The sequence below is a fragment of the Pezoporus wallicus genome, unplaced genomic scaffold (genome assembly GCF_028554395.1).
Source record: "Pezoporus wallicus isolate ANWC-B61680 ecotype Strahan unplaced genomic scaffold, APGP_CSIRO_Pwel_v1 contig_8488, whole genome shotgun sequence".
Lineage (NCBI taxonomy): Eukaryota > Metazoa > Chordata > Aves > Psittaciformes > Psittacidae > Pezoporus > Pezoporus wallicus.
The window spans coordinates 437,869-464,002 of NW_026641095.1; the positions used below are offsets into that span (position 1 = coordinate 437,869).

At 46.7% G+C, this 26,134-nt stretch overlaps 1 protein-coding gene across 9 annotated transcripts in view; it reads right to left on the bottom strand.

The window, feature by feature from the left end:
• TANC2 (tetratricopeptide repeat, ankyrin repeat and coiled-coil containing 2) overlaps positions 1-26,134 on the bottom strand; it is a 216,343-nt gene that overhangs the window by 58,699 nt on the left and 131,510 nt on the right. For all 9 annotated transcript variants that reach the window (XM_057421972.1, XM_057421968.1, XM_057421966.1 and 6 more), the window contains 4 exons: positions 17,496-17,759; positions 8,306-8,431; positions 3,668-3,949; positions 1,378-1,511 (listed from right to left, as the gene is read on the bottom strand). In XM_057421972.1, the coding sequence (XP_057277955.1) occupies positions 1,378-1,511; positions 3,668-3,949; positions 8,306-8,431; positions 17,496-17,759 (806 nt within the window). The remainder of the gene's footprint in view (positions 1-1,377; positions 1,512-3,667; positions 3,950-8,305; positions 8,432-17,495; positions 17,760-26,134) is intronic.

Sequence of the window (26,134 nt, forward strand, 5' to 3'; positions counted from 1 at the left end):
AAACATTGGTTCTTGCTCTTTTCTCAAGTGACCAGTGGTGCAAAAAAGCTTCAGTGCATGACGTATGCAGTGGATGTGACACTGTTTGGAAGAGCCATATCCCTTACCTTTTTCAGGAGGAAACTGAAGCTAGAACTGTATCCATTTATCAATTCCTCATCCTGAAGGATTACTTAAGCACTCGGGAAGAAAGTTGAGACAGATGAGATATTTGAAGCAGAGACAGCACACTTCATGGCCTTTCTGGTAGTCTGCAGCTAAAGATTTGCACGGAATATGATGACTAATGTGTCCTGACCAAAACCAGACCTGGCCATTGCATTCCTTTCAAGAACTCCATGCAGAAAAAGAGAGTATCAAGCCTTAATATCTATTTTTGCAGACATCACACACTCTCTGGCTTGCCATCTGTGTGCAGCAGAAAAGCAGATAAAACAAGACAGTATCTGGCACAAAGAGCCAAGCAAAACATGCCCTGGTAATAATTTAGAACAAAGACTTTGGCTGATATTTTCCTCTCCAAAGGGGGAGCAGGCAAAAGGAAAGCATTAACTGCTCACATCATCCCCAAAGGTGGAGGAGGAGCAAGCTCCTCAGATTTCAAAGCACCAGAATAGCACCTTCCCACCACCACCAAAGCAGGGTTAAATCGCAGTAATGCAATAAAATTCAAGCTGTAAATCTCACCTACTGTGACAGTGTTATATACAACCCACTCTTACAGAATCACAGAATGGTTTGGTTGGAAGAGACCTTAAAGCTCATCCAGTTCCAACCCCCTGCCATGGGCAGGGACACCTTCCACACCTCCACTGCTCCAAGCCCCGTCCAACCTGGCCACAGCTTCTCTGGGCACCCTGTGCCAGCGCCTCAGCACCCTCACAGAGAAGAAATTCTGACTTATCTCCAACCTGAACTTCCCCTGTTTCAGTCTGGACCCATCACCCCTTGTCCTATTGCTCCAGTCCCTATGAACAGTCCCTCTCCAGCAGCCTTGTAGCCCCCTTCAGATACTGGAAGGCTGCTCTGATGTCCCCACTCAGCTTCTCTTCTCCAGGCTGAACAGCCCCAGCTTTCTCAGCCTGTCTTTGTATGGGAGGTGCTCCAGTCCCTGAGCATCCTCGTGGCCTCCTCTGGACAGGATTTGTATGGATAAAGTACAGGAAATAGATTTGACATAGTGGGAATTTCATTTTACAGAAAGGACTTTCCTAAGGGAATAAAACTTGTTCCGGAAGTTTTCCTCTAGACTCCCCAAGCAGGCATTTGAGCACACACATTTCCCAGCACATGGGGTGATGTAAGGAAGGAGACCTTCCAACAGGTCCCATTAAAATGGCCACGTTCCCAAGCACCAAACCGATCCCATCCCCATACCTGTGACGCGAGTCTCCTCATGGCTTCCTCCTGGCGCCGGCGCATCTCGGGGGTCCCGGGGCAGCTCCCGCTGGTGATGGACGAGTGGGCAGAGGGTGGCTGGGTCAAGGGCAGCTCTCGGTTTGCATCCACATCTGTCCCAAGGAAAGAGGTGATGAATGGCTGCAGGGCAAGCCCGACCCACAGCTTCCCTATTCCAGCCCAGGCTGGTTTCCATGCATGGAAGTTATTTAAAGTTCTTTCCATAAACAGGATTTCAGGCAGCAGAAGACTGTGACACCGTCCAGAGGCTCCCTAAGAAACTTCCCCTGAAAGCAGCCCCTTCGGGAAGGACCGCTAAGATAAAGTGTGGAGCTCATCTGATTCATCTTCTCCAGTGTAATTTCATTGACTTTAATTACAGTAACTGAGTTGTGTGCTCTCAAAGGTATGCTCCGTCTTCTCTAGGTTTGCTATGGGTTAGTGCAGTGCTCTCCCTCTCTGCAGCTCTGCCAACACGTTCTCAACAAGTGATGGTTAATTTGGTTCCAAGTCCTTCAGTGGAGACAGCCAATTTTTCTGAATGATGTGTCTATTTTCTAACCTAAATAACTGGAGAGCCACAGCTCACACATCCATCTGAAGCCCATTAATGTACTCAGAGGGACAGAAGCAGGAGTAGCACCAGGATCTGGAAAAGGCTTGCAAGCCCATGAATTATACTGGCATCACCTCTGCCAAGTTTAACAGCTTTCTATTGCATTTTAGCTGTTGCTTTTTGCCTGGCAAAGCAGTAGCTGGCTTTACCAGCAGATTGCTACAACAGGCCATTCACCTGGCCTTTATGGGTCACTCAAAACCACTCAAAACAATAGTTTTCAATGACAGCACTCGGTGATGTCTAATTACTGAGTCCTCCCAAGTGCAGCCTGCACTAGCAAAGGATTTTCCTGAATGGATCACTGCAATGCATTCCTGAGCTTGACTTGAAATCGTAATGCAAACAACGACCCATTTAATGGCAAACAGAGGAGGATGACTACTGCCTACATAATTAAACCCTGAAGGTGTGAGTAATGAGGCACATTCTAGTTTCTGAGCATGCAACACCACCTTTACCTATATTTCTAAGACAAGAAGTAAGAGGCTGTATTTATGCCAGTTTACTAATGCTGACAGCACAAGTGCTGAAATAGTCAGGTCTCCTGATGAAGCATTTACTATTAAACATAGATTTCACTAAGCATAATAGATGAAGAAAAGAATCAAAGGGACTTGTAGTACAATTGCTATCTTCTACAGCTAGACTGAGACTTGTGATCTCTTTAGGAAATAAAACCAAATTAGATGACTGATTCTGAAGGTCTCCAACCCAATAACTAACACTGAGGAATCATTCAGCTTTCAACTTCACAGGGAAACCAGAGGGTGAACTGAGCAACCGTGTGTTAACCATGACCAAGGATCTTTGTCCCTTGTGCATGAAAGATGCATGGCACCTTCTCTGAAACAGCCCAGAACCAGTTAAGTACAGCTGTCTCTTTAATCTCCGCAATCCCTCGGAGCAGACTGAGATGTGCAGTTGGTGCACTGCAGAGCTGCAGTTAAAATACAGAAACAAGCCCTGCTTTTCACTGTGCACTGGTCATTTAGCTCTGACAAGTGACATTATTCAGCACACCGACATTTGGTGACATTTCAGATACTTCAACGTGGCTAAGACTGCTTCATTCCAGTAAGCAGATTTCACTGCAGCTTCCCTGAGATACAGTGACCTACATCCTTAGAGACACCTTTAGGTACCTAACCCAGTATCTTCAATCCTGTCTTACTCACTTACTGAGAGCTGAGTGATTTCCAAACGTTGTCATCTCCACCCGCAAACAGGTCAGGGCAGAGTGATGTGAACTGATGGGACCACAGGAGGTGTGGCAAGCCTTGGTGAGGAGCCTGCATGGGCTTGCAACCCAGCCTCAGCATTTATACCATGATAAACTGACCTAAGCACTATGGGTGGGAGAATGCACTGGCATGGATTTGTGACAACGGAATATGGGCAATTAAAATTGGAATCTTCCCAAGAGAAAAACTCTGATGTTCCTAAGTCAGAGAAATAAAGAGACAGACCACTGTGACTTGAAACTGGAATAGAAGCAGAATAAATGCTGCCGATGGGTGCTCCCTCTGCTTGGCAACAAGGACCAAGCTGATTCCTTGGGCCTGAAGAAACGGGATCTATTCAACCAACAGCCATTCCAAACCTATGGAAAAGCTCTCTGATTCTGGAAAGCCTGCGGCCTGCTGCACTTACGCTTCGGGGAGGCATGGGGGCTATCAGAAGCGATCTGCCTCATCCGTGTGCCGTGGCAGCTGAGCGCCACCAGCCTGGAGATGATGGCAGTTTTCCCAAAGCCGATATTCCCCACGATGACGACGCCTCGGTTGACGCTGGCGTTTGAGCTCTGGAGCTGGGCATCTATCTCATGGAACACCCAGTCCCGGCCAACAAAGACGGACTCGGTGGTGATGCTGGGCACCTCGAAGAGCAGTGGCTTCAGAGAGATGTCGGGAGGTCTGTAGGGTGCAAAGCGCACTGTAACGAGAAACACAGGGAAAGAACATAACTATCACTGCTGGCACTAAGAAGATAGCTCAGGAATTGCAGTTTCATCTTCCTCAGGAATCTATTAATGAAAAGATTAAAGGTGAAAAGAACAAAATCTTGTTTATGACCCACAACTTTGTTTGTAAAAGCATCTGGTTCATTCACAGCATTTGCCACCGAAGAGAAGGGGTTTATAGCAGGAGAAATGACATTTCTGGCTTAAAGTCACCATAATCCAAGGCCCTGCCACAGGCAGCAGGGTTCACTGCCCAAAGCACCCTGTGAGAGAGTGTTGTATGCCTGTTTAATAGATGTATAGATGAAAAGGCTCCTTAAGGGGAGACCTTAGAGCAGCTCCAGTGCCTGAAGGGGCTACAGGAAACCTGGGGAGGGGCTTGGGACAAGGGATGTAGGGACAGGCCAAGGGGAATGGCTTTAACCTGCCAGAGGGGAGACTGAGATGAGCTCTTAGGCAGAAGCTCTTCCCTGTGAGGGTGCTGAGGCGCTGGCACAGGGTGCCCAGAGAAGCTGTGGCTGCCCCATCCCTGGCAGTGTTCAAGGCCAGGTTGGACACAGGGGCTTGGAGCAAGCTGCTCCAGTGGAAGGGGTCCCTGCCTGTGGCAGGGGTTGGAGCTGGGTGAGCTTTAAGGCCCCTTCCAACCCATTCCGTGATAACAAAATTGTACAACAAAACCCAAACCAGTCTTGAAACGTTTCTGGGAACAGCTGGGGGTGGAGGGAGAGGGTATCTGCCATTCCTTCCATGTGGCACAAGCTATCTTGGGAATGCACACGCAAAAACTGTAACAACTGTGCTCAGATCGGGTGCAAAGATGCTATTACAAAGATCAACTCATATGGCGTGTTCCGATTAAGAGATCCTTAATTGGGAGATGATCTGCATAAATCTATTAAAACCACTTGGTGATGGAAGCACTTCGTGCTGGCAGAGACAGTTGCTGGATCATCCCACTTCACCACCAAAATGGTTTGTTAATTAAAGCCTTGCAGAAGGTGGCCACAACGACAGCAGGTGATTCCCACTCAGGGGGAGGTTTGTCACACTGCAGACTTCCACTTCTAGAATGCAACTCCTTCAAGGCAGGGCTGACGTGGATGGAGGGACACGATGTCAGCCCTGGATCTTCCAGCCGCAGTCCAAGTGTTGCACCTGATATTCAACACGTGGATTTGAGCTGATGGGGTGAGCTGGGGAACATTTGAGCTGTGGAACACAGAAGCTGAGTTCAGCTGGGGCTGAGATCAAACGGCATGCTGGGAATGAAAACCCTCAGACAAAGCATAGATGTCTTCAGAGCACATTTTAAAAGCAATCCTAGGAAGCCCCAGGGGAGCAGTTCCCTGAGCTGCGTCCCAGAGTGGGTGCCAGGATGAGCTCCCAGCACGCTCCTCCTGGACCTTCCAGGCACCCAGTTCCAACCCCTAAGACCTCATCTCAGTCTCCCCTCTGGCAGGTGAAACCCATTCCCAACCTGGCCTTGGACACTTAAATCTGGCACAGACCTGACGAGGGAGCTGATCCATTACAGCAGAGCTGATAGAGGGGCTGGGAGTTAATGTTACATCAGGTAAGCCTAAGGAAAATAGCTTGTATTTAAATGTTAGGTATTTTGAATGTCCTTTCTTGATACAGAAACTGCTGCAGACAGGAGATGTATTTCTATTCCCACTTGAAAATGATGAATGTGATTTAAATGTATTGAGGGTGGAGAAGGCTTTTGAATCACGAGCTCCCAGGCAGCTTGATTTCCTTTGCTAGGCTCTGCCACGTGGGATGTGCTGGCATGGGAAGACCCTGGAGAAGCAACATCACTGATGGTGGGAGGGGATGAGGCAGGGGGGGCATGTGTGCCCATGTGCCCATCACAACTCCTGTCCCTGCACCAGCCTGGCTCTCAGCAACAGCAGGACTGATGGGCTTCCCACCAGAGGATGGCATATTGCACAAGCAATAGCACATGGACGTGGCCGAGGGAACCATCTGGAGTGGTCTGACTGATGTAAATTGAATGTTCCAGCAGTGCATTTGGCAAGGGGCGTTTTGTGTTTGCATTATACCACCAATACTATAGATAGAAAATTACATCACCAAAACACCCAAAATTAATCAAAAACTCCATTTGGAAAGCATCAAGCCAAGAGCTGTGCTCGACAAGCTACGGCTTTACTGTACTTCTGTGTGTACTCACATGCTATGGCGTGTTAGTGAGTTAAAATGTCCAGTAACGCTCTTCTGAAAGCCAGAAGTCTAACAGGTACCAAATGGCCTCAGGGGCTAATGCAGAGGCAAGAGTGATTACATCCAAAAGCAATGGGATCTAATAAGCTCCTGCTTAACATGGTGGAGACCTGGGCTAAAGCCCTGGTTTCTTTTCAGAGCTGCAGATGGCTTTGAAGCTGTGTGATCAAAACACACCGAACAGAGCATATCCTAAAGACTGGTCTTGCTCTGAGTGGATGTGAACGTACACGTCCTGGCTGTCACCCAGGAATAGCCTATTCTGTCCTAAAAAAGGCTCAGTGAAACCCTGAGAAGGGACATACCCACTTACCCACCTATCCCCAGCCTTCTTGAGCCTCTAGACCTTCCACTTGACCAAAGCCACTTGACCATAGCCAAGCAAACCTCTCCCGGCACCAATGCTGACATTTGCTTTTTGCAGTTAAAACCCCACGATGGCAATACTCAGGGTGCTCTAACACCAATAATAACTTGGTTGCCATCTGGCTCCTGCTCCACCACGGTACATCCCAGCCACCGTCCTGCCCTTCGGGGTACAGCAACTCTGAACAGCTTCAAATCCCGCTGGCTGAAAACAGCAAGGGCAGAAACTGCCTTCACTATCCTATTAAAAACCTGCCACTGGGATGAGAACCTGTCGTGCTCAGAGCTGTTGGGATTGCCCAATTACTCCCCTGGATAAAACAACTGCTGTGACAAGAACTAGGAGGGATGGTTTCCCATTTAGTTCCTCTGCACTGGGATTCTTGAACCCTGGGAACAAAGCACTGGGCTGTGATGCATCCCCCTTGATAGAGAGCCAGGAACTGCTTTGCTATTTCAGTGCCAAGAGGGTATTAAAGGTAAACCCAAGTTTAGGATTTCCAGTTGCAACAAAGAGCTGGTGATTAGAACAGCCCAGATCAATGCAATTTCACAGTAATATCTGGAACATGTAGTATTTTGGGGGAACACCCCCCTTATATACTCAATGAAGGGAAGATATTTCCAAGCAGTGGTGGTTTGGTTTCTTCACAGCCTCTCCTTTTAAAAATAGCACAGAACCTCAACTGGGATCCGAAGCAAATTCCCCCCAGTTGAAGCACTGCTGCTGTTCTCATGCAACCTTCACAAAAAGGGGGAAACCAGACAAAAGCAAACAAAAAAAAGAAAGCAGAGATGTGGTGTTCCATGGTTTTACAAAGTGTGTCTGGAAAACAATTTGATTCTGTTCCTACAATAAAGTTTAATGTTTTGGATGCAATCACTGTAAATTACGAAGCCTTGGCAAGCTGCTCCCTTGGAACATATGGAAATCTTGTCTGTCAAACTTTGCTTTCTTCTCTTCCTGCCTGTTAATCCATTTTTATAACTGCCTCACCAGCCAATATGATTTCATTTTGGACTGTGATCCAGTCATGCATTTGGGAGAAATCCCAACCTGGCTGGAACAGGTCGTGCTTGTGGTGCTGAGTGAAAACCCACCTTGTACCCTCCAAGATCCTCCTGGTACCTCTTCTGAGCTGTTGATCTCCATTGATGGGGTCCCCTCTCAGTCTGCTCTTCTCTAACCAGGCCCAGCTCCAGCAATCTCTGCTCCAACCCCCTGAGCATCCTTGTGGCCTCCACTGGACCCTCTCCAGTAGCTCCTTGTCTTTCTTGTGCTGAGGAGCCCAGCACTGGACACAGGACTCCACATGTGGCCTCACAAGGGTCAAGTAGAGGGGGAGGAATCACATCCCTCAACCTGCTGCTACGCTCCTGATGCACCCCAGGGCACTCTTGTCCCTCCTGGCCACATGGGCACACTGCCCATTCATAGTCAACTCATCACCCCCCTAACACTCCCAGGCCCTCCTCAGCTGAACTGCTCTCTAGTAGGTCACCTGCAACCTGTGCTGGTACTTGAGCTCCTTCCTCCCCAGGGACAGGACCCTACGCCTGCCCTTGTTGAACCTCATTAGGTTTCTCTCCACCCAGTTCTCCAGCTTCAGGCGTTATCAGTCACTGCCCACCTTCACGAGGACATGGGTGAAGCGGCTGCAGTACAAAGTCCTAGCCCAGAGACCCCCCCATGAACACGAGCCCCCGCATGCTCCTACCTCGCAGGTCCTGCTGTGCGCGGGCACCGGCCATGCTCTGCCGAGGCATCCGCAGGGAGGTCCGCAGGGGAGTGTGCCTCTGCTCATCCAGGTAAGCGAGATCTTCTAAGTGAGCTGAGCTGGTGGCTGCCATGAGAGAGCAAAGAACCACGTCACCCCTGGCTTCTGGATCTCAGGCTCTGCTATTGCAGTTCTCATTTCTTAAGTACACACAGTTGTAACCACAGGGAGTCAATACAGCAGAAATGAACCAAGCCTAATGCCCCAGAAAGGAACAAAAAGGTGTTTTGGTAAGTTCTTCTGATGCCCCACTGGTATTTGCTCTGGTTTGGTCTCCTCTTGATGTGAACGAACTAAAGAGACCCATGGAAAATGGAGACACAGAATCTTTTATATCTGCTATAAGGATGGTGGAGAGGGACTCTTCATCAGAGACTGGAGGGACAGGACAAAGGGTGATGGGTTCAAACTGAAACAGGGAAAATTCAGTTTAGATCTAAGGCAGAAGCTCTTCCCTGTGAGGGTGCTGAGGCGCTGGCACAGGGTGCCCAGAGAAGCTGTGGCTGCCCCATCCCTGGCAGTGTTCAAGGCCAGGTTGGACACAGGGGCTTGGAGCAAGTTGCTCAAGTGGAAGATGCCCCTGCCCATGGCAGGGGTTGGAGCTGGGTGAGATTTAAGGTCCCTCTGAACCCAAACAATGCCATGACTCCATGATCTAAGTTTTCCCAATCACAAAGTCAATGGCATGGACGCAAAGCTTGACAGTTCACATTCCTACTACATGCTGCGGGGCAGAGCTCCAAGCAGTGATCCCCATGGCAGATACAGGAAATGAGCCTGAGTTTGAAGGTACTTCTCTCCAAATCCCATTGGCCTCAAGCACCCTTTTCAGCCAAATAATGTACAGAATGTTGGAAATGGAGGAATGAAAGCTCCAGTGCTTGAAATGATCTTCCCAATTATCAACAGCAAATGTCACAATAGTCTGCACATCACCAGCTCTGGTCTCGCTCTGATAACCAGTTCCAAACCTCACATTAACCATTCACCAGTGGAAATCACGCTGCTCAGTGCTCTGCATCTGATCCTGCTTCTTTAGCTTTAGTTTTTGTTCTATGACCGTAACAAGATGATTATTTTAAATGGAACTGATCCATTAAATAACTTCTTCAAAGACTTCCTGTCAAGGTGGCATTGATTCCTCACTGTGAAATGGGTAAGCTCTTTGATACAGCTCTCTAGAGTAGCTCATGGCACTGGACTCTGAATCCTTCCTCCCTGCCACCCAACATGAGATGGAACAACCACCAAAACGGAAAGGCAGAACATGCCAAAAGTGAGACTCGTTTTGCTCACACAGCACTCAATGACCATGCAAAAACCTCTTCTAGGTCGTGATGCAGGCAGAGACTAAGCAAGACTCAGACTATAATAACGGGTGGTGAGAAAGGGCTTAAACTAGGCAGCAATTTTTATGCTGTTCTTCAAATTGCTTGAAAACTCTATGTAAGTGTTAAGAGACACAGACAGAGAGGGGACAAAAGGTAAACAACAGGAGCAGGAATAAAAGAGGAGATAAGCCCATCAATGTCTGGTTTTAGATGTCCTTCACGCTCTTCTTCTCTTGTAAAACTGATGAGATGCTCCCTGTGACGGAGCAGATTAGAGCTGAAATGCTGCAATTAGAAAGATGTGGCTTTACCATGGATAGAAGTTATGCTCTGTATTGCTGAAGCCACTGCAACCTGCTCCCAGCATCTCACAGAATCACGGCATCCCAGGTTGGGAGGGATGTCAAGGATCATCTGCTCCAACCCCGCTAGGCAAAGCATGATCTAGACTAGATGTCCCAGCACCCTGTCCATCCCAATCTTAAAGGTGTCCAATGTCAGGAAATCCACCACTTCCCTGGGGACATTATAACGGTGTCTGGTTCTTCTCCTCGGGAGTAATTCTCTTGTGTCCAGCTGGAATCTCCCCAGGAATAACTTGCGCCCATCACTCCTCATCTTCCCCATGTGCCTCCTTGTACAAAGGGAATCTCTATCTTCTTTGTACCACCCTTTAAATACTGGATCCTAGTGACAAGGTCTCCCCCGAGCCTTCTCTTCTCCAGGCTGAACAGCCTCAGCTTTCCCAGCCTTCCCTCACACAGCTTCCCAGTCCTTGGATCAGATTTGTGGCCCTCCTCTGAACCCTCTCCAGTCCTTAACAGCTACTTCCTTTTTCACAGTATTGTAGAACCATGGAAGGGACCTTAAAGCTCACCCAGTTCCATCCCCACCCTGCCATGGGCAGGGACACCTTCCATTAGACCCATTTGTCTGGGAAAAAAGGTAAGAGAAACCAGAACTCCCCGTTTTGGACTTAGTGCTAAATATATACGTTTATGAGTGTGCGTGTGGGGTATATCCATAGATATAGATCTATATATATCTATCAGCTGCTAAAGGACATTTCCTCCCCCTAAATTCCATATTCAGTCCTCCTCCTGTCCCATTTTAATTCTATGAGCAGCTATAGAGCCATCAAGGATGACCAACAACATTCATCTCGCTGGTAATCTGATTTCTTTAGGTAAGATGATTCAAAGGAGCAACAACCTGATAAAAGCTTGTTTTTCCTAATGCCAGTTAAAACCAGGAAGTGACTCCTCACCAGTTATTCATCAACCAGAAACTGAAATAACTTTATCTGGGGGTGATTAGTCTTTGAGAACCAATTTTGCAATATGATTATTAGAAATTCCTTTCTGACTTGCATTCTGCAGCAGAACACCCTCATACAACCCAACCCTGGGCACACAGAAAACACTGCACTAGGAACATGCTGCATAACCAAGAAGTGAGACCTTGAAGAACTCTGTGAGTTCTGCTGTCCCCAGTACAAGAACGACATGGAGCTACTGGAGCAAATCCAGAGGGAACATGAGGATGATCAGGGACTGGAGCACCTTTGTATGGGATACAAAGACAGGCAGAGAAAGTTGGGGCTGTTCAGCCTGGAGAAGAGAAGCTGAGTGGAAACCTCAGAGCAGCTTCCAGTGTCTGAAGGGGGCTACAAGGATGGTGGAGAGGGACTCTTCATTAGGGACTGGAGCAACAGAACAAGGGGTGATGGGTTCAAACTGAAACAGGGGAAGTTCAGGTTGGAGACAAGGCAGAAGCTCTTCCCTGTGAGGGTGCTGAGGTGCTGGCACAGGGTGCCCAGAGAAGCTGTGGCTGCCCCATCCCTGGCAGTGTTCAAGGCCAGGTTGGACACAGGGGCTTGGAGCAAGCTGCTCCAGTGGAAGGGGTCCCTGCCCATGGCAGGGGTTGGAGTTGGAGGAGCTTTAAGGCCCCTTCCAACACAAACCAGTCTGGGATTCTAAGAGCCCAGCAGTTTTGCAGAGGTGGATGTGCGCTGCTGACCAGTGCCCTGATTTACTGTCGGTCCTAGGAGAAATGAGGAGTTATTCCTCAGCAGCCAAAATCCAGGCTCTCTTCCCACCTTCATCATCATAATCCCCTTCAGCCACAACAAAGACGTGATGAACTGCAGTCAGCAGGAGCTGCCAGATCCATTGCACACTTTGCCAGGGGTTATTTTTGCAACTGGCAGTGCACCCGTCCTGCCGTTCCTCAGGCTGATGACCTGAGATTTATCTTTGTGACTTAGAGCTGAGGAGTAATTAAAGAGATCGAAGGCCAGAGGAGCTCACAAGTAATTTGTCCTGAGAATATGCTTTAGTTCTTCAAAAATTATGCAAGATCCATTTATCTTAGCAAGTACCATATTAAACTGTTGAAAGCTTCCTCTCAGTTCTGAACCTCATCCTACAGAGTAGCACGCAGAAACTGCAGATAAAGCACAATGGAAAAGGAGCACCTCCTCAGAAATAAGCTCTGCATACCACAGATGCAATTCTCCAAAGGAAATGGAAAACAAATAGCGGAAGATAATTCAATTTCCATGTACTATTTGAACAACAAGCACAAATCTACCTGACCCAAAACTGATACCTGGCAGCCCAGGGAGGGACTTTGCAGACTGGGTCTTCTGGGGGAAACGGGGGGTCACTGCTCATATTTGAGTCAATCAGCTTGTCATTGCTGATGCATGGATCAGATTGGCATAGGATCATAGAATAGAATCCCAGACTGGTTTGGCTTGGAAGGGACCTTAAAGCTCATCCAGTTCCAACCCCCTGCCATGGGCAGGGACACCTTTCATTAGACCAGGTTGTTCCAAGCCCCTCCAACCTGGCCCTTGTCAAAAGCCTCTCTCCAATTGTTTGTGTTATTACAAGGTATCATACATGTACCCCAAATTCAGGTTCCTTAGAGCTGTATTATTAAATATGCTTCAGATTTAGTGACTTTATATTTGGCTGGGTATCTGGTCTATCTTGACCAGGTATGTGGGTATCTTGATATCCGGATAACTTGATATGGTTTGATCAAACACAAAGAGGGCAATGCCAAGGTTTTGGTGGTTTTACCCAAAGCATCTTCATCTTTCTCCTTGGAATAATTCCTATGAAGAGCTGCATCTAATTCAGAGTTGAACCATACCCCATAATGAATTAAAGAAAGGAAAAAGGTGCAGGTATCTGTTTCATGACCATGCAGCTCCTATTGCAGGGCTCTGCAGGCAGGCACATGCTCTACGCCTGATCAAGCAGAGCCTCCCTTCCCCCTGCTGCAGTGCCTTGTGTTAAATCACATTTCTCTCTGTGCTATTTTTGCATCAATTCTCTTTCCCTTGGGCAGAGTTCAAGGGATTCTTGAAACGCTTCTGCTCTGCTTCCTCCCGTGTGGTCCTCAACAGGTCTTGTTCCGGTTTCCCACCTTGCAGGCTGGTCGCTCCAGTTGGGATCACTGCTATTGCCTGATAAATGTGACCATTTCCAGGCTCCTCCATGGGAAGAGGAACAAATGTGAAAACGGAAACCATGGGAAACGAGGAAGGAATTCTCACAGTAAGTAACCCATTGTTATGCTCAGTTTCTTGCAATCTCTTTCATCACCTGCTCAAACAGTGCCATTGACCAGAGGCTTTTCTGACCTTAACACACAGAGGTGTTTACTTTTCTGACAGTCACACTTTCAAGGCACATTTCGGAACCTTTTTTGTACTGCTGGCCTGTGCCTTTGCCTTGTGTGGTGCAGGCAGAGGCAGGCAGGTCTGCCAGACACTCAGCTCTCTGCCAGAAACACCTTTAGAGGACAAGCTGCCAGATACCGGGATACAGGATGCTCCTAGAGACAACCACTGCTCACCATGCTCTCAAAACCACATGGTTTATAGACATGTGGACCTGCTAAGTGAGTCCAGAGGAGGCCACAGAGCTGCTGTGAGGGCTGGAGCAGCTCTGCTCTGGAGCCAGGCTGAGAGAGCTGGGCTGGGTCAGCCTGGAGAAGAGAAGGCTCCTGAAGGGGAGACCTGAGAGCAGCTCCAGTGCCTGAAGGGGCTGCAGGAAACCTGGGGAGGGGCTTGGGACAAGGGATGTAGGGACAGGCCAAGGGGAATGGCTTTAACCTGCCAGAGGGGAGACTGAGATGAGCTCTTAGGCAGAAGCTCTTCCCTGTGAGGGTGCTGAGGCGCTGGCACAGGGTGCCCAGAGAAGCTGTGGCTGCCCCATCCCTGGCAGTGTTCAAGGCCAGGTTGGACACAGGGGCTTGGAGCAAGCTGCTCTAGGGGAAGAGGTCCCTGCCTGTGGCAGGGGTTGGAGCTGGAGGAACTTTAAGTTCCCTTTAACACACACCGTTCTATGATCCTATGAAATAGCACAACCCAGAAAATGTAATAAAATCTTGAGATTATAAAAAAAACTTTGGAATTCCACAGAAACATAACTAAAAAAAATGCTGAAAGAATATTCAGCTCCACCAATCTGTGAGGAAAAGAATTGCAAGGGAAATGCTAACTCAAAAAGATCTGTTTCAAAGATTCCCTACAGAGATCATAAATCCCTTTTCCATACCAAAAGACAACATGGAGCCAGTCTGGGCTATAAGGATGCTCTGCAAATGGGGCATGAAACCAGTTTCAAGAGCTGACTTGCAGTTTTAGCTGAAATGGGAAGGGGGAATGGCCTCGGTGCCAGAGCTGCCGCAATGATTCAAGAGGGGCTGGCTCTGAACTATGGTGGCACTAATTGAAACGGAATGGAGAGCTTTTCATGTGGGATATGAGGAGAAAAGAACCAGCAGCTGCAGTCCCTGCATTTCTTTAAGTTCTTGCCCCTCAAACCCAATATTAATGCACAGAGGCCGTGCTCACATTCTGCTTAATTTCCTTCTCATTTATCAGTACTGCTTCACCTCGCAGCCAAGCTGTGAGCAATTTGCTGTCCATAAGTTCCGTGTGACCCAGAGACCTTAAAGCTCTCCTGATACTCCAATAGAGATAATTCGCTCTGACCCTTCCGCAGCACAGTTCCTCCTTCTCTTCCATGTGTGTCTTTTGCAAGGCTCACTGCCCGGGCATACAGCAGTGCCCTTCAAGCTGCTTCTGACTTAATAGCATAAAATTACTTAATAACGTCCATATTCCACACAGGAACTGGGTATTGCTCAGCAAACGTGCTCCCACTGAGCCAGTGGGGAAGACATGCTCTCTCTGCTTTCACAACCAGGCTTTCAAACATCACATACACAGTGACCCCTGAACGTCAGTGATTTATCCGGATGTGCTCTACCAAACCTGGCATCTCTTTTGCATTTTTACAGTGCAAAGAAGCCTGCAGAGTTGGTGGTTTATTTTGTTAAAAGGAAGTGTCTACCCCCCAAAAGTGCTTATAAACACTTTAAATGCTTTTTTTCTTTTATTTAGGATGCTCAGGGACTGGAGCACCTCCTGTATGGGGACAGGCTGAGAACACTGGGGATGTTCAGCCTGGAGAAGAGAAACTGTGTGGAGGCCTCAGAGCAGCTTCCAGTGTCTGAAGGGGGCTACAAGGATGGTGGAGAGGGACTCTTCATCAGGGACTGCAGTGTTAGGACAAGGGGTGATGGGTTCAAACTGAAATAGGGGAAGTTTGGGTTGGAGATAAGGCAGAAGCTCTTCCCTGGGAGGGTGCTGAGGCGCTGGCACAGGGTGCCCAGAGAAGCTGTGGCTGCCCCATCCCTGGCAGTGCTCAAGGCCAGGTTGGACACAGGGGCTTGGAGCAAGCTGCTCCAGTGGAAGGGGTCCCTGCCTGTGGCAGGGGTTGGAGCTGGATGAGCTTTAAGGTCCTTTCCCACCCAAACCATTCTTATGATTAACTGTTTTTGAAGAAATATTACACAATGAAGCGCAAGATGAGATCAGTACACGTGGGGTGAACTGCACCCAGTTGTAAGCTGTTTGGTGAGTGAGGGGCTGCATTACACAGCAGTGATTGCTGTTTGTAAGCTGCTATTGAAGAAACCAGTTTTGTTCTTTCAGAACAAAACAGTCAGAAGATATTCAAGGAGAACCTTAAAAATGAAGAAGAAGAATAAAATACTGAGGGGCAGAGGGGGGAAGCCACAAGGTGGAAGTGCTCCATGCTTTGGTTCCCAAGAATATACTGTCTGTACATAAATCCAACTGCATACCACTAAAAGAAAGGCAGTTTTCTGCCATGGTCTCAGCTACACTTTGCCTTAACACTAATAACCCTGTGGCTCAAAGTTAACATATCTTCACATTTTCTGTGGGATCAGTCCCCTCATCTGGGTTATCAAATGGCTATTCCATGTGTAGTGCTGGTGCAAGGATGGGGAGCTGGCAGAGAGCACAGGATAACTCTTTGGGCAATGGCACATTTTGCAGATACGCTTAAGTCAAACATGAAACTACACTCGGATTCCCTCTCCCATCTTTCAAGTACATGGAGAATGAGGTTAACCAGTCTGGGAGAAAAAAACATATCAATCTAAACCTAAAAACATAACTTTATTGTGTCATACACTTACAGGAGATACCATGGGATCATTCGGTAACAAAGGTTAAGCCAAATCTTGTATTCTTGCCCATAGTTACTACCACAATGATTTATCCTGGGCCATGAGCTGTGTTTGCTGACATACTACTAAAAAAGCAGCAAAAACTCCACAAAGCACTGAGAAGGGAAAGATGGTTTTCTCTTGAAACAGTAAATGTCTCTAAATGCATCCATCCAGCCAACAATTCCACAGTCAGTTAAACCAATACAGGAGTACCTGAACTTATAGTACATGCCCTCTTTTATCTGGTTTACCCCTAATCTAGTTGAAGATGTCCCTGCTCACTGCAGGGGGGTTGAACTGAATGAGTTTTGTTCCAAACTGTTCTATGATTCTGTGATTCTATCCTGAAGGTTTTATGTGGTGTCATTTATAAGAGATGGACCTAAAGTAACGAGGCTGTGCAAGCGGTTTCCCACCTTATTCCTATCCCTCTTTCCCTTCTGAAATCACAGGTTTGTGGATGTAATTAAGTAGCACGTGGTGTTGCACCTCCATGCTTAGGATACCCATAATTTAACATCTATGAAATCTCATTCCTACACTGCTGTTAGGCCTGTGACTATCCAAAGTGGGATTAATAAGGAAACCTAATCCAGTTATGCAATGCAGCCTGCGTTGCCAAGAGATGCTGTTTTAACAGAGACTATCCCAGGCTCTGTGCAGTCTGGACCTTCTGGAGCAACATCCCTGCTGCCAACCACAGGAGAATCCTGCAGGGACTCTATAAGAAGACAAAGCCTGTACTTATGTATGTCCAGACATAGAGACCACCCCAAGAGAATGTTTAACCCCACAGAAGTCATCCAGCAAGGAAAAAATATGGGGCAGGAAAGCAAAGGAGCATAATTACAGGCAAGCATCTTTTCAGTAAAGCTTGAATGTTTTTAATCCTATCTCTTGCTTCTGTCCTGCTGCTACCAACTTCACAGGTTGTTAAAAGAGATCAGTGAGATATGTCAGAGCATCATTATTTGCACTGTAATGATAAATATTCTCCGATCACCTTACAGTTGTACAGGTTTTTAACAAAGGGGCAACCAACTGCTGAAAGAACCATTCAACTTCATCAGAACCAGTTTTCCCCACAGGAATTTTCCATTTAGAAGCAGTAAGTCAAATGGAAAGACAATTCTTGTCACGCTTCACAAGGATGACTACAGAAAGGAGATTTCTCTTTGGATAATGAGAACATGACAAAGGCCTTTTACTCAAAGGGAAAAAGGTTTATTTCTTACCTGCTACAGAATTTGGCCGTGGCATCAGGTAAAGAGGAATTGACTGCACTGACTGGGACAAGACTGTCTCCAGGTTCCTCTCTGGGATTTTGTTGAGGCTGTAGGTGGAGGCTGTCATGTTCTCGTCCACGCGGTATAAGCACGAATCCATGCTGGATTTCTGGGACTGCCAAGGTTTCAGGTTTCCTCCAGATCCAAGTTCTTTACTGCTTTCCCCTCCATATTTAGTGCGTTCCACATTTTCTGAGTAGCTTGTCAAAGTAGCTTGAAGGAAAAAACAAACACAATGAGTAACAAAGAACGGTTTGCACACACACTGCTCTGTGCTGAGTAGAGCCAAACCTCGTGTTCATCAGGTTTTCCACATTCACATAAATCAAAGGTTATGGAACTGGATTTATTGATACAAGTCCTGTTTAGCGCTTCTCAAAGAACATTTAGACTATAACGTTTTGGCTCCCACTGTTAGAAACCATTTGTAATTACAAAAGAGTATTAAAAATCAAGTGTGGCAGCGTTTTCAAAGACACGATGCCAGAAAAGCAGGAATTGTTAAGGAAAAACCATTATCACGCTCCTCATCTCTTTTAATTTGCATCAGTTACCACCTTTACAAAGGTGTCTGCAGGAGTTTATAACCTGGCAGTGTCTGACACCAAACACAGAGAGCTCCCACCTGACCCGCATGAACAACCAGCTCTTGTGGATCAGTTTGGTTCAGAAACTGAGCCCAACATCCCATTTGATTTACATCAGGTTTTTATGAAGCTTTAACTGGAATCCACACATCTTCCCTTCTATTATTTCATTTTACAGATCAGGATTGTTGCTGTATTGACTTTCACATTGGGAAGCGACAGTACAATACTGACCCACACAATTAACATCTCTGCTGCTATATTCTCAGTTCCGACAGTTATCCACTGGCTGTAACTCCCTTTGGGTTGTTGACCTTCCTTTCTCTTTACAGTCTCCTACATAATCCTTCAAGACCATAATCCAACCATTCAGTCACTGTGAGAAGATCCCAAGCCCACCCCAGCTCATGTAAGCGTGTCAAACTTGCCTCCTCCCCACCTGGGAGATCACAAACCAGAGCTCACTATATCCTTGCCTCGCCCCACTGCTATTCAACCCCCTGAAATTCAACTTAACCCCCTGAAATCCATCATTTTCCCTGAGTTGTGGTACATACCTTCTCCAGTCCAAATTCTCTGCTCATTTCTATGCCATTTGTCCCTGGACCCACCACTCCTCATCTGCAGCACAAACCATTTGGTGATGTTTCCTCGGGGCCTTCACCAAAGTCCATTCCTAAACCAAGGGTGATGCTCCCTCATTAACCAACAGCACCACATTGATTTTTATATTGATGAACACAAAGAGGAAATTACTCTGAAGACTCACATGCTTGCAGGCTCAAGCTTTACAGGTAAGCAGCCTAGAAAAGCCAGGAGCACCTGGTAGTTGATGATGCAGTTGAAGTACAAATGGGTAAAGCAGAGAAGTGCGTATTCCAGCTCTTTACATGTTGAGTAGAGGAATCATTTCATTGCCCAACATTAAGCATCGGATGTAAATCCTCAGGAATACCCATACAGAGCTGACAAATACGAAGGTGATGGCAGCTACTGCTGGACTCTCAGTGCAAAACCATGACCTTCAATGACCAAGGACTGAAGTGGCTTAATTATACATGACGAATGCCATTATAAGAAGAACCAGAATTAAATGCTTACATCTAACCTCACAAAATCATCATTAAAACCCAAAATTAACACCTTTAATTTTCACTGTGCCTCTTCTTTATCCGTTCCAACAAATGCCATGCACCTCCAACCTTCACCCCTGTTTGTAGTTTTATTTCTCAGTACTGGGTTTCCTCTCTCTGCAGTGGGATCAATGTCTTCATCTCTCATTAAGCATCCCCAAATTTAGTTGTCTGTAACGTATTTGGAAACTTAAACCCAACACATGCAACTGCTAAGAACTGGTATTTGTTTGTTGGCATTGAAACATAAGCTTGCTGTCAGGTAAATGCATTTACACTTTAGCAAAGGGAAAGCAGACCAAAACAAGGAACAGATGTTCACAGATCCCTCCTGCTCCCTCAAACGGTTTAATATTGAGAAAGAGCTTTGGAATGGTTTTGTAGAAAAGCTCCATTTCAATGAGTCGGCAGAGCCAGGCTCACTACACATCTATTTACAGACAAAAATCAATCCATTGATCCATTAAAATCCATTCATTTCAAACCCCTCTCCCAGGATCTAATTAATCTCTGTAGACACACATCAGCAGCTGAACTCATACATCAAACTGAGGAAAACCAAAATAACTTTGTGTCAACATGAGTTTCCTCTAAATGAAGCAACAGAAAAGGAAAAAGGAGCTACTGCTGCTGGCCCCTTCTCTAATCCTCACTTGGTGTTCACTTTAAACTTTGTTTTCACTGTTTCATGCTAAAGCTGGTTTATGTGCAAACTCTTCAGTCAATCAGGTATTTAGGATTGTTCCCTGTGGCTTAATTTACCTTTAGAACAGCCCTGGATGATAGAAGCGGTGCTCCATGGGCTGGAAGCCATTGCTCCATGGGCTTAATCTCATCTATGAGCTATTTCAACCCAAACCAAATTTGACTTCATTGAAAAGGCAAAAGCGTGAAGGTTCGCTACGAGCCAGGAACACGAACCAACAACGCTGAGCATGTCTCCTGGGGGAAGCTAAGCTTCCCAAGAGCTCAACCCGGAGAGCTGCTCACAAACCACAGCTTCAGGGTCCTGAGTTAGGAAACCAGCAGCTCACGTCAGGAAATTCACACTACCTGCACCTCCCAAGCCTGGTGCAGGGTGATACACGGGGGTAGGGAGCTGGGAATGCGAAGAGGGTAGATACAAGGCAAGGGCAAAGATTTGGTCAGGCCTGGAGCGGTCGGGCAGTTGGACTGCATTGTTGTAGGTCCCTTACCACTGAAAATGCTCTGTTCTATTCCATATTCTATATTCCATATTCTCCATTCCGGTCTCTAGTCTGTTCTACTCTACACCATTCCTTTCCACTCTATTGCTTGGGTAGACAGAACTTCACGTCAGTCCCCAGTGGAACGAAGCCCATGAACACACACAACCAGAAGCAAACCTGCAAAAATACCATTATTTCTGCAAGTCTGCCATATTCATACCCTAAACGTTGCAGCAGTGCAGAGGGTATTCCAGGACACGCAGTCTGGGTGTGTGAGAACACCTCCCCATCATGCATTGGCCCTGCAGGGGATTAACTGAGCTTTCAGCAATAATCTCTGCAGGGGGATGCATGGGGAATGGAGACCGACCCTGAGGATGGATCCTGCTGCAGTCACACCAGGATCCTGTTGCCTCATTAATGCACCTAAACCATATCTACATGTTAATAATATTCTGGGCCTTAATCCAGATGCAGAGAAGCCAACTGAAATGAGGAACAGCAGCTACCAACTAACATGACAACATCGCTGCCTGTATGCCTATTGTCAGGCACATCTTTGCACACAGGAGAGCATCAGAATATCAGGTTCTATTAAAGACTGACCTTCAAGTGAAGATTCTTTCAGCTATTACAACTCTGGAGTTATACTGAACATCTAAACCACAAAACAAGTGTTTTGTGCTCCTACTTTGAGATCTTTTTGCTCTGTAATTCGTAACTGTGACTCTGGCTAACCCAGCTGATGGCCTGTGGAAAGGAGGTCCTGATGGTGAGAAATCCCAACAGACCCCACTCACACGTTATGTTGTTAAAATGGTGTCAAAAGAAGGGCTGCAGGAGCACACATGGACTCAGCTTAAGTGGTATCTGAGGTTTTCATCACTGTAACATCTCAGCTTACAGGGCACACATTCAGGGGGTTGCAGGGTAAGGGGGGCACAGCCCCAGGAGAAGGAGAGACCCTGCTCCTGGGCTCACAGCATCCCTGCCATTGCTAGCTTGAAAACAGCAAGGCAAAAATTCCTGCTCTTTGATGGATCTGAGGCCGTCAGTTTATCCTTCCCGAATTCAGAGCATGCTGTCTATTAAGAGGTTAAATCACAGAAGGATTTAGGTTGGAAAGGACCTTAAAGCTGCTCCAGCTCCAACCCCTGCCACAGGCAGGGACACCTTCCACTACAGCAGCTTGCTCCAAGCCCCTGTGTCCAACCTGGCCTTGAACACTGCCAGGGATGGGGCAGCCACAGCTTCTTTGGGCTCCCTGTGCCAGCGCCTCAGCACCCTCACAGGGAAGAGCTCCCCACCTGTACCAGTGCAGCAGCTCACCCATACACCCCCTGCATTTCCCTGCAGTCAGTACTACACCTCCCCGAGATTCATGTACTTACAGGATAGCAAACACTATTTCTCATTTAGCTGCATGCTGGCTATGCCCTGGGGCATGAGGCTTTCAGCTGTACTTGTCTTGAATCAAACACAGAAAGGGAATTTTACCATCCCATCCAATTCTCCTTGAGGCGGAGATCATGCCCTGAAAACGTCACCCTTCACGTTCACCTTTCATATGGAATTGCAGGAGAAAGTAGTTTTCTGTAGTTACTGCTTTATGCAGACCAACAGCTGTAACATTAATTCTATGTAAAGATTTATAATGTCCTAAGTAGGAAATGGAGATTTATTGCTTTAAAGAAGTACCTGCAGCAAAGGAGCAAGCTTCACATGGTGCAGAGCCAAGAGGTACTAAACCCACTCCTGCACGCTCTGCCAGCTCACGTCGTTCCCCTCCAGTAACACACTCCACCATGACCTGCCCTATCGCACTGGAGATGTCCTAGCTGACATGGACGAGTTGGCAAGGAGTGAGATACATTCTTTACCCTTCTCTACATAAGCTTTCCCAAACTCATCCACAGAAGGATACACCTAAATATAGCCGTGTCGCCCCAGAGCGCTCCAGGGAGCCTGGCTGCCAAGGAGAGCAACTTGGCAGGCACAAAGCATAAGCCCAGAGCTCTCCCAAGGGAAGGGAGCAGCTTCGGGCTGTCACGTGCAAGGCAAGTCCCGACAGCCTCAAGCACTCGGTGTGTTGAGAAGAGCATCATTCTCTGCTGGACACCATCGGTGAGTTTAAAGGGGAAATAAAACTCTGAACCTTTAAGTCTTGCCCTGCTCGGGGTCAAAACCCACACTGCTCTTCACAGGTTTAACTTCTTCAAGCACTGATCTCAAATGGGAAAGGGGAAAATAAAGATCACTGCTTAATTAAAGTAACAAAAGGATTCAACAGGTAAACCCATTTCTGCCTCGAGGCATTCTAAGTTATGGTATGCACACAGAAAGTCTCAAAACTTAATGAAAAATACCTCGATGGCAGCATCATGCTGACCCTGTATTTGCCCTGTTCCAAACCTGAATTCCCCACTGCAGCGCTGACAAGCAAGATGAAGGAGGGTCCGAATGCCTCAAAGGGCTCGTACCTGCGAGCTCCTCAGACTAGGAATGTGCAACCTGCGTCAAAGAAGCATTTCAGCAGAGCAAGGCACTGCCATCCTCAGAGAAAACTCGCTGTAAACACTGCTGTGAGACAGAACAGGTCAGCAAAGCTGAAGTCTGCAAGCTTCGCTTTATCACTTGCAGAAACAAGGCAATGAACGTGTTTCAAGCTGCCAGAGGGGAGACTGAGATGAGATCTGAGGCAGAAGTTCTTCCCTGTGAGGCAGTGTTCAAGGCCAGGCAGGACACAGGGGCTTGGAGCAACCTGCTCTGGTGGAAGGTGTCCCTTGGAACTGGATGAGCTTTAAGGTCCCTTCCAACCCAAACCAGGCTGGGATTCTACGACAGGATTCTATGACTGTCCCCATCCCACTGGGGTGAGCAAGGGGCTCAGTGCTCAATTGCTGGTTGAGGTTAAACCCCAACAGTCAGCTATAGGAACCACTCACTGCATGTTAACAGTTGGCCTGTTACCATTTCAGAAGACATGCACACACACATCCCTTTAACCCTACATCAACTTCCATCACTTTCTTGATTCAGTGCCCTCTCTGCCTGCCTTTTACCATTTTGGACTTCCCTTTCTTTTTGCCTGTCTCACAGACATTCCTTCTTTAGCATCAGCAAGGACAATTCCCAATTTTTCTTCATTTTTTCAAGTCCACAGTCTTGAACCTGGCTTTAAAATGTTGAGGTTTAAACAAGAAAGCAGAAAGGAGGCCTGTGTGGGGGTGGGCACAATGGGAGGGAAGTTATCTGTATGCTTGGCATTAACTTTTTGGGCAAGCTTGGATCATTGTGAAGCTTTTCATAACCATGAAGGTTCAAATCTTGCTGCTCTTAAAATAAAAGCTGAGAGTCCCATCTAACCTCACACCACCAACAGCTAAAACGCAAAAGAGAAGCCACTTATCACAGCATCCAAAATAACCCTGCGGGAGTTGACAGCACTGATTTTTCCTCTAGTTATCTTCTGATCTGTCTTTCTAGTTTATTCTTTCTTTTTATCACTCAATTTTACTTCCATCTACTGGGCTGGAGCATAAACTAAAGCAGATTTCACTGTTTGCATATTATACCTGTTCTGTGCCACTTCCTTTAGCTTTAAACACTCTTTTTTCTCCTTTTTCTTCTGTAGCTGCCCCATGATCCAGTACTTAAGGCAAGGAGTTTGGTGTCAAACCCAACTCTTGTCATTTAACTGGGGGAAAGCAGAATTGTTGTTTCATGACTGCATGGCATCAACCACAAATCACATCACATGTGCATGCACATGTTTCACTTCTGCTTAATGCATCCTTTCAATGGAGAAAGAATTGACTTGAGATTCAGAGAAGGTGCTGTTTTCTATTTCATATTGTTGGGATTCTGTGACCCCACTGATTTTGCTCAAGAGCTGATGTGATGCCTGATAAATAGCCCCCATTTTCACCTCCTGAACCATCAGCCCCGTCACCTGCAATATGTAGATGCATTACTGAACAAAAGCTCGTTATTCATCACTATGAGACATTTTCCAGGGAGCTCCTCCTTTGGGGAATGAGCCCAAATGGAAGCTGGTTAGATTGAAGAAAAAGATCTGTAATTCTTACAAATCTTATTCATTATTAACAGAGCGTTTCATAATACTGATGAGAATGTCAGAATTCAAATGCTGCAGCTGGAAAAGCACAAAAATATTTAACCCGAGTTAAATTTACCCTGATGAACCTTTGGAACTGTTCTTTGCTCCCTTCTCCAAGCAGTTAAACTTGCAAACAGATCTAGCTTGTTTTATTGTCAGCAGCATCTATTCTGCTTAGCACACACTCTAGATGAATTTATTCACAAGCCTATTTTTAACCCACCAACACAGAAATCTGTAGAAAGCAGCAAGCTGATAAAAGCTCAGGAGTCACAGTAAAAAAACAGCGTGAAGATAGCTCCATGCCAGGGACATCCAGAAGGGGATGGAGGGTCCTTTACGTGTCATTCTTCATTGTAAAAAGCCACCAAATCTAAGTGAAAGCAACCGGTTCACATAATATTAGACACGTCTACATTGGTGCAAGAGGATTTATCTCTGTTTCCTGCTTTGCCATCACACCAATTTCCCTGCTTAGGATGATCCCCCTAACAATGAAGTGGGGAACCCAGTGCAGACTATAAAGGACTTTGCATCAAGGACAAGGCTGGCCCCACTTCATAGCACAGTAAATGACAGCGCTTCTCCAGGAACATTCGACACAGAAAACAGGCGCTCTTTTAATGCCCTTGGGAGACTAAATGCCATCAAGTGCTGTGTGAACATCACAAGCACTTGGGCAAGCTTTACACACCAGCAAGAAGCATTTGAGGGTTTATTGTGCAGGCTTGCTGAGATTGCTGGAGATTGGCTTATATTCTGCTGCATTCAAGCAGCAAAACCTGACAGTCCACTTCTGTGGGCCATGAAGTGCAAAGCTCCCCCCATAGCAGCACATGATCCTTTGACCAGTTTTCTTTTCAGTAGCAGATTTTGAACATTAACAGTTGGCTGCTTTTACATAGTGAGAGCCAAAGAAAATCCTGGAAGCTATTCCGAGGTTAAAGTCAGGGCAGCATTTTCACCAGCCATTCTGTTGTACACTAAAAGGATTTAGTGGCTTCCAGGAGAAAGGGCTGATTTGCTTCTATCGCTCCTCTTGGCTCACTTCCTCTCTCCTCCTCCCCTCATCACCATTTCTCGTCTCCTACAAATCAGTGTTTGAAGATCTTGTTGCATTTTTTGTTACCCTTTCAAGCGAAATAGCCTGAATTTCCTTTACTACAGAGGATCCAAACTTCCAAAATAAGTCTCTTCTAACCCAAGTGATGCATTTATTAAAGCCATCAGTAAGCACGAAACAGTCCCTGTGCTGTGCAGATGAGAGACACGACACACTTCTTCCCTAATAACTGAAATTATATAAGAGGTGACACACAAAGGGACAGGAATAACTCCAAGAGGACAAGTCATCAGAGACCTGGCTGGTTAAAATCTGGTCTACAGCCAAAATGCCCACTCTATGCACCTCAGTGGATAGTTATGCTCTTAATGCAGTTCATGTAGAGTCTAAAGAGCCACAATGATTTAACTTTGACAAACTAATGCTGTGTCTAGGACAGAGAGGGGGTAAAGATGAAGAGATCTTCCCAAAACCATTAACTTTCATTAAGAGGAA